Here is an 8350-nt window from a genome sequence, read left to right as displayed (position 1 = left end):
GGTGGATAGATTAATTCAAGTGGTTGCAGCTCACAATTAAAAGGAGAGAAGTAAAAGAGAAAGCTGGTAAATTTTGTGATTGTCAATGACACATCAATTGTCAAAAAGTGATTTCTTGGGAACTACTATAAGTACATAATATACGAAGTGTAGTCTACTGAAAGATGTACTGTACAGCAGTGGTCCCCAACCATCCGTGGATCGATTGGTACCGGGCTGCACCAGAAATAAATAAAATAAAAAATGTTTTTTTATTTTTTTTTAAATCAACATAAAAAACACAAGATACACTTACAATTAGTGCACCAACCCAAAAAACCTCCCTACCCCATTTACACTCATTCACACTCATTCACACAAAAGGGTTGTTTCTTTCTGTTATTAATATTTCTGGTTCCTACATTATATATCAATATAGATCAATACAGTCAGCAAGGATACAGTCCGTAAGCACACATGATTGTATTTTTTTATGACAAAAAAATAAATAAACAAATAAATTTAAAAAAACATCCCCCCCGGTCCGTGGGACAAATTTTCAAGCGTTGACCGGTCCGCAGTTACAAAAAGGTTGGGGACCACTGCTGTACAGTATTTAACACCCATGTCTCACTTCATTTGACATTTGTAAGCTGCGATTCCTGGGAGGTGCCATTCTATTGTGTACACATTTAACTTAGGGTAAAAACAGAAACACACAACTCAACACAACCTGATGACACCTTGCAAAATTTTACTATGCATTTTGTCATTTTGTACATGCTGATACCACATTTAGGTTACGGAAAAAAGATGGTAGGTTATTTGATTGTCCCAAATGGTATCACCATTACAGTTTGAAGAACTTACTGAACAAGTTTACAAATGTACTCGCGCATTGCACATTAATATGCACAATTTATTTCACTTTATTAAGCGATATGTGACTAAAATTACTTTTTATGCAATTTTCTCTGGCTATTTTAAACATTTTGTGACAGGTGGGTGGAGACAACATCTTTTCTATTTTAATTTTCTTCCTAGGGATTGGTGCCGTTTGTATTTGTGGGGACCAAGGAAAGCATCTCAAATGCAACGGTACTGCTGGACTATCATCTCAACTATCTTAAGGTACACCAGAAATGCCCTACAGTGGTTTGACCAAAAAGGTTGATGATCTCATTTATCAAAAATCTAATAACCTTTTTAAGTTTCCTGATTGTATGAAACAAAACTACAGCTTGTTTTTTGAAACTCTATGCCCACAGGAGGTGGACCAGCTTCGTCTGGAGCGTCTTCAGATCGACGAGCAGCTGAGACAGATAGGAGGCGGGGCCAGTGTTGGAGGGACGGGCCCACGAAATCCTAAAGACAAAAGCTACGTGTTTGATAACGGCACAGGCCTTGGAAGAGGAGCAGGAGGGAAGCCCTATGGAGGAGGAGGAGGAAGAGGCAGCCGAGGTCGAAGAGGAGGGGGTGCAGCGTTTGCTTCAGGTGCAGTGGCATTACTACTTAAGCACTGACGACCCTTATTTGGACTCCTAAATATTTTTATGCAGTATGAACTAAATAAAAAAAGGGTCAGTTTAAATGTTTTTTTATTTGTGTGCCTTATCCACCAGGCACCAACTCCGAGGCATCCAATGCTTCAGAGACAGAGTCAGACCATAGAGACGAGCTTAGCGATTGGTCATTGGCTCCCACTGAGGAGCTGATGACAGGAGGTGGAACTTTGCCCAGACGGACGGACGGGAGGAGGAGAGGAGGTGGAGGGGGACCTCGAGGACGAGGGGGAAGAGGAAGAGGAGGATATAAAAGTGAATGATTATTATGTCTAAGTTATATTGTCATTTTTTGTGCTTTTGGCAGCTTCTCAAGACGTTCAAAACAGCGTTGTATGATGTGTTGTCTTTGGCTGTCTCGGTTAGGTGACGATGTACAGTGGAGTGACCCTAGGCCTCGTCATAGCAGAGACCCCAAGACGAGAGCACAGGAAGACACCCTTCAGGTAAAGTGCTTTATAATTCATGGAAGTTATGTAGTTGTTCGACATTGTGTATGCTCAAAGTTATTTTGCTTTCAAAGTCAATTACATAGCACTTAAACTGAGTTGACAGTGAGTTTTACACAATCTTCGGCTATACAATACCTGGACTTGGGCATCGACGGGCACATTACATTCCGACTCTCCCGGAATCACACACATTTTTAAATGTTGATTCCTATTTTTGATGGACCAGAAGAATTAGCTGCTACAGAGTTGGCTAAGTGACTAATATCCATACACTGTGTAGAGCCGCTCCTCTAAGACAGTAATCCTCCATTTTGACAAATAAAGTACATTTCTTAAATTTTACTATCACTGGAAGACGAGGCTAAACATGTTCAGAGTTTCCCCTATATTGGCGGTGGGGACATGGTTAGGGTTGTGGTCAATATGACATCTTCACATTAATTTGCTATGATGCATAATGTGTACATACATTTAAAACAGATTTGTTAATTTTTAATTCTACATTTATTTTTCTTACATAATATTGTTTTGCTCTATTTTTCAATTGTTGCTGCTTATTGTACAATGTACTTTGTTGATCTCCAATCCTTTTAGTCACTTTCAAAAAAGATTGGCAACAAATCTAGCATCTATTTCTGGGGTTATTGGAGACTGTACTCGGGTTTAGAGGCACTATTACGTCTGTCGTGCCATGTCCACAACAAAAAGAGAGCTGCAGAGAGCCTGACGTCACACTTGCTTCACTGCTAGGAGCCTTCTTTCCTTAAAAGCCGCCAGTGTAATCTTAAATTTTGAAGATTGCTGTCCACGGGTATATCTTTGATACATTAAAGTACGTCAACTTCGCGGTCAAGCTGCCTTACTCCAGACAACCCAGTGCATATTGCTTACGTTGTCATATTTGGTTTCGGCAGTGCTGTTCTGTTGATGAAAATGTCTTTTTTCGGTAACATTTTCGATGCATCATTAGTAAAAAGCGCCCAAATAATAATAATAATATATATATATATCCATTCATACTAACGACCTGCTGGTGTTAATGTGTATGTTAGTGTGATATGATGTTTATTTTTCCAATGGTCTGTGGACACATCGTATTGGTGGAGAATGAGGAAGTGTTATGTCTGGGAGTGAAACGCGGAGGCGGATGTGTGTGCATTGAGAAAATACTTAAGGAATCGGGCCCGTTGCTAGCATTAAATTGGCAATATAACCTAAAAAGAGGGCCGGACTTTGTATTTTCTTCTGGACGGTACAATACATTATATTACTTTTTGTTTTCATGTAAAAAAACAAAACACCTTATTTTTAAGGTGTGGCGGCTAGTGTATTACCATGGCGTACCGCCACAATCAAATACATTAAGGGGGAACCCTGATGATACACGCAAAGGAAAAGCAAGCAAGAGCAGGCAAGCTAATTGCTAAGCTAGCCGCTGAAACAACAGAAGATATAAGTGATTCGTGAAGTAAATTATATTTATATAATGCCTTTCTCTAGTGACTCAAAGCGCTTTGAATAGTGAAAAAGTTTCGGAAGTGTAGAGTGATGTAATTTATAACAGAAAGTAAGCAATTATTAATAGGAAATGAACAAGTGGAATAATAACAGTTGGAGAGAGAATAATTCTAACTACTGTTGTGCTGCTCTGTTTTTGTTAAACGAACACTGTCAGGCTTACGTAGGAGGAAGACAAATCGACCCATAAAGCGACAGTGTTGATACCAAGGGTAGTATCATAATATGATTAATACGAAAGTTGTTAGATTTATATTTTTATTTTTCCAATTTTTTTTTTTTTTGTTGTTGTTGATGTTTACCAACTCTGGTAATAATTTCCAAGACACAGGAGGGTTTTGTGGGCAAAAAACAAGGTATTTAAATGAGTAATAGCTAGTTTTAAATGTTGTGTTGACATTGTTACACCGTCAATAGCACTCACCATTAATACATTAAAAAAAAAGGTCAATACATTCGATGCCACTTTCATTTATGGGTGATTAGAATCGGCAGCATTAAACCCTGATTGGAACACCTTTATCTCTAACACATAAACAACAGGATGTGTGTTCATGTTTTTGCAGTGAAAGCGGGTGAACGGTTTGTCAAAAACTTTTATCCGAATAACTGAATCATACAAAAAGGGGCATACCAAAATTAAAAGAGCTGTTTGCAACCTGCTCACGGTTAGTTTTCAAAGCAAGAAATATAAAGAGGACACCATTGGCTAGCTTGTGTTACCATTAGTGGTTTAACACAACACATTGGTGTGAAAACTGTCTATATTTTTCACAATTAAGTTTGGATAGTAAAAAATTTTTACCGGCCTGTATAAAATGGTTGGTGTTTATGCCGGCACTCACCCGGTCTCGTCAACACGTACGCACAGAGAGCGCGTGCACACATAAAAAAGCAGTCCAAAAGAGGCAACAAACAATTTGCAGTCATGTTGTTGTTATGATAGAATAAACATTAAATGACAGCTAACGCTAACTATCTAAATTGCTATTATTAGCCAACGACACGCAGAGCTAATTCGCGTGCAAGTGTTACGTATGTACATATGTACGTACGTAGCTACGTCATTACGTAAGAGAAGCCGGAAGAGGGCGGATTATACTGTGTGAAATACATTGGAAAGTTGGCGCCCTCTAGACATCTGTGTAAATCTTGCAAACATCCCCTTTTAAAGGCCTACTGAAACCCACTACTACCGACCACGCAGTCTGATAGTTTATATATCAATGATGAAATCTTAACATTGCAACACATACCAATACGGCTGGGTTAACTTATAAAGTGCAATTTTAAATTTCCCGGGAAACTTCCGGGTGAAAACGTCTATGTATGATGACGTTTGCGTGTGACGTCAATGGTTGAAGCGGAAGTATTCGGACACATTGTATCCCAATACAAACAGCTCTGTTTTCATCGCAAAATTCCACAGTATTCTGGACATCTGTGTTGGTGAATCTTTTGCAATTTGTTTAATGAACAATGGAGACTGCAAAGAAGAAAGCTGTAGGTGGGATCGGTGTATTAGCGGCTGGCTGCAGCAACACAACCAGGAGGACTTTGAGTTGGATAGCAGACGCGCTATCCGACGCTAGCCGCCGACCGCATCGATGATCGGGTGAAGTCCTTCGTCGTGCCGTCGATCGCTGTAACGCAGGTGAGCACGGGTGTTGATGAGCAGATGACGGCTGGCGTAGGTGGAGCGCTAATGTTTTTATCATAGCTCTGACGAGGTCCCGTAGCTAAGTTAGCTTCAATGGCGTCGTTAGCAACAGCATTGCTAGGCTTCGACAGGCGGCACAGCATTAACCGTGTGGTTACAGGTCCAGTGTTTGGTTCGGTGTCTCCTGATAGTAGTATTGTTGATGTTCTGTCTATCCTTCCAGTCAGGGGCTTATTTCTTTTGTTTCTATCTGCATTTAAGCACGATGCTATCACGTTAGCTCCGTAGCTAAAGTGCTTCACCGATGTATTGTCGTGGAGATAAAAGTCACTGTGAATGTCCATTTCGCGTTCTCGACTCTCATTTTCAAGAGGATATAGTATCCGAGGTGGTTTAAAATACAAATCCGTTATCCAAAATAGAAAAAGGAGAAAGTGTGGAATCCAAGGAGCCCTTTTACCTAAGTTACGGTCAGAGCGAAAAGAGATACGTCCTGCACTGCACTCTAGTCCTTCACTCTCACGTCCTCATTCACAAATCTTTCATCGTCGCTCAAATTAATGGGGTAATCGTCGCTTTCTCGGTCTGAATCGTTCTCGCTGCTGGTGTAAACAATGGGGAAATGTGAGGAGCCATGCAACCTGTGACGTCACGCTACTTCCGGTACAGGCAAGGCTTTTTTTATCAGCGACCAAAAGTTGCGAACTTCATCGTCGATGTTCTCTACTAAATCCTTTCAGCAAAAATATGGCAATATCGCAAAATGATCAAGTATGACACATTATATGGATCTGCTATCCCCTTTTAAATAAAAAAAAAATCATTTCAGTAGGCCTTTAAAGTACTGTTGTCTTCTATTTCAGGATATGCCGTATAAAAAGATTGATAACTGCATTTACTGTCAGATAGTTTGAAGGTTTGTTTTTTCCCTACATGGGCCAAAAGTGCACATGTGAAAGCTGCTATCTCGATTGTGGCTCCAATAACTTAGATTGGGTCAACAATATCACAACACATAATTTACAAGTCAGTGCAGTCAGCAGTGTCACAATGTGATATGTCATTTGGGATTTTTTCTGCTTTAAATACAACTGGCTGACATACTAAAGGGGTTCAGGCGTTTGTCTTTGTGAGTGACACTGAAGGTTTCTCTTTTCCTCAACAGTCAATTGGAATATGAGCCACTTATTAACCGTCCCCTTGTGTGATAGACAGCATGTCATTTATGGCTACACTTAGTAGTCTGTTCCAATTTACGCACTTTAACTTGTGCCTCAAAGGTAGTGCTATTCAAGTTGAATTGTAAATCAAGTTAAGCCCAAATAGAGATTAACCAATAAATGACAAACATTGTTGCTATTTACTCTTCTAAAATTAAAGGACACTAGAATTTTTTTTTACACATTTATGCATCATCAAGTAGTCAACATTTGAGTAACATTGTTGTAACAAAACTGGTGGAAAAGGGCCAAATGATGCTCGCAGTAAATATTCCCTCCAAAGACATCGTTTGGACATGTTCACTGTGTGGTGTACAGCTATTCAAACGATATGTTCAGAAGACAGCAAATCTATACTGCTATACTTAAATTCAAGTTCACTTTATTTAAAGGTGCTATATGTAATAATGAGGCCAGGAATGGTACTGCAATCACAGTAAAAATGCTGTAGTCCCCTCCCACTCTCCATGACTGAGGTTGCCAGATACGTAGCCGAAACCGAATCCTACTCCAAGAAACTTCAAATGGCAATCGGCGAGTCCTACACTGTAGGTTTCTCTTGTTTATGCTTCTTACAAGATGGTTTACTAAGTAATTATGCCACATTTTACTGATGTAGATTAGCTACGTGTATTTGTAAAGTTACGCAGCAATATTTTCGTCAGGAGTCGGGACAGATTGTTGGCATTACCCTGCTAAAATATCTAGTTTGACCGCACGGACCAACATCGAAATAATTATATATGATAGTATATAATATATTATATATCGCATAGGCCTACTTTGATGGCAAGCCAAGGCCAACAGTAAAATTACCGCCACATTTTGTTCAGCATAACTCCATATTGCATCCAACCTGACGCATTGCATTCTCTTCCATGTACGCACATTTACCATCTTTCAGTGCAGAGTGCAATTCTATGAGCCAACCCACGTTACGTATAAATCATATAGCCTGCTACCATGTTAATACACAAAGTAGAAAATCATTACATGTAATGCATTATATTGTGCCAAGCAAGTACCACACCATATGTGCATGATGTACATACAGTACCAGAAACCGCAGTTAGTCGTGCTAATGTTGGAACGCGTTTCCTCAGCGTATCAGCATATTGAGAACGAAATAGGCACTGACACTACCAATATTTTATTTGTCGAAAATATATTATGCCTCGTCAGTTGTATGACACATCGACATACAGGCAAACGGCCATATATATCCCCCATTAGCCTATATGTCGATGTGTCATTGACCGGGCTAGCATGCTAACTAAGCATTACACTCGGAGCTGAGCATCACACTCAGCATTCGTTGCACGAACATAATAGCTTTGTTAGACAAGATCATAGTCTCAATGTCTCCATCTTTCAAAGGCATCCCCGTTACAAATCCTTGTTTTGTTCCTGGCTTTGTCATGAATAAGTTGAGAATCGTAACGGCCCCTTTAAGATTTACTAAGGTCTGACATGTTTAGTAACTTTACCAGTGGCAGTAGTCAGACGAAGGTGGCGTTGCGTAACTGGCAACCTGGATGTGATACACTCACAGACTTTCTAATTGGTCAAACGGTGGAGGACGGGGCATCGAAATTAAAACAATAACAAGATTTTGGGGCTGTAAATCTAATTTTGAAATGATCATATCCCGGCTGAATTACCGTTATCAGTAATAAAGGTATTCGAAAAGGACATGATTTAGTAATGCCTTTTGACATATCAGAGCCATTTAAAGGCCTACTGAAATGATTTTTTTTTATTTAAACGAGAATAGCAGATCCATTCTATGTGTCATACTCGATCATTTCGCGATATTGCCATATTTTTGCTGAAAGGATTTAGTAGAGAACGACGACGATAAAGATCGCAACTTTTGGTATCTGATTAAAAAAAAGCCTTGCCCCTACCGGAAGTAGCGTGACGTAGTCAGTTGATAGCCTCCTCATATTTTCCTATTGT

At 39.6% G+C, this 8350-nt stretch overlaps 1 protein-coding gene across 1 annotated transcript in view; it reads left to right on the top strand.

Moving 5' to 3' along the window:
- fmr1 (fragile X messenger ribonucleoprotein 1) overlaps nt 1-8350 on the top strand; it is a 54472-nt gene that overhangs the window by 35369 nt on the left and 10753 nt on the right. Inside the window, exons 11-14 of the mRNA XM_062045403.1 lie at nt 1024-1110; nt 1248-1473; nt 1602-1796; nt 1908-1987. Coding sequence (XP_061901387.1) covers nt 1024-1110; nt 1248-1473; nt 1602-1796; nt 1908-1987 — 588 coding nt within the window. The remainder of the gene's footprint in view (nt 1-1023; nt 1111-1247; nt 1474-1601; nt 1797-1907; nt 1988-8350) is intronic.

This window comes from Entelurus aequoreus, linkage group LG04, assembly GCF_033978785.1.
Source record: "Entelurus aequoreus isolate RoL-2023_Sb linkage group LG04, RoL_Eaeq_v1.1, whole genome shotgun sequence".
NCBI classification, from domain to species: Eukaryota; Metazoa; Chordata; class Actinopteri; order Syngnathiformes; family Syngnathidae; genus Entelurus; species Entelurus aequoreus.
The sequence above is the reverse complement of the archived record's forward strand: the minus strand, read 5'-3'. Positions and strand labels throughout refer to the sequence as shown.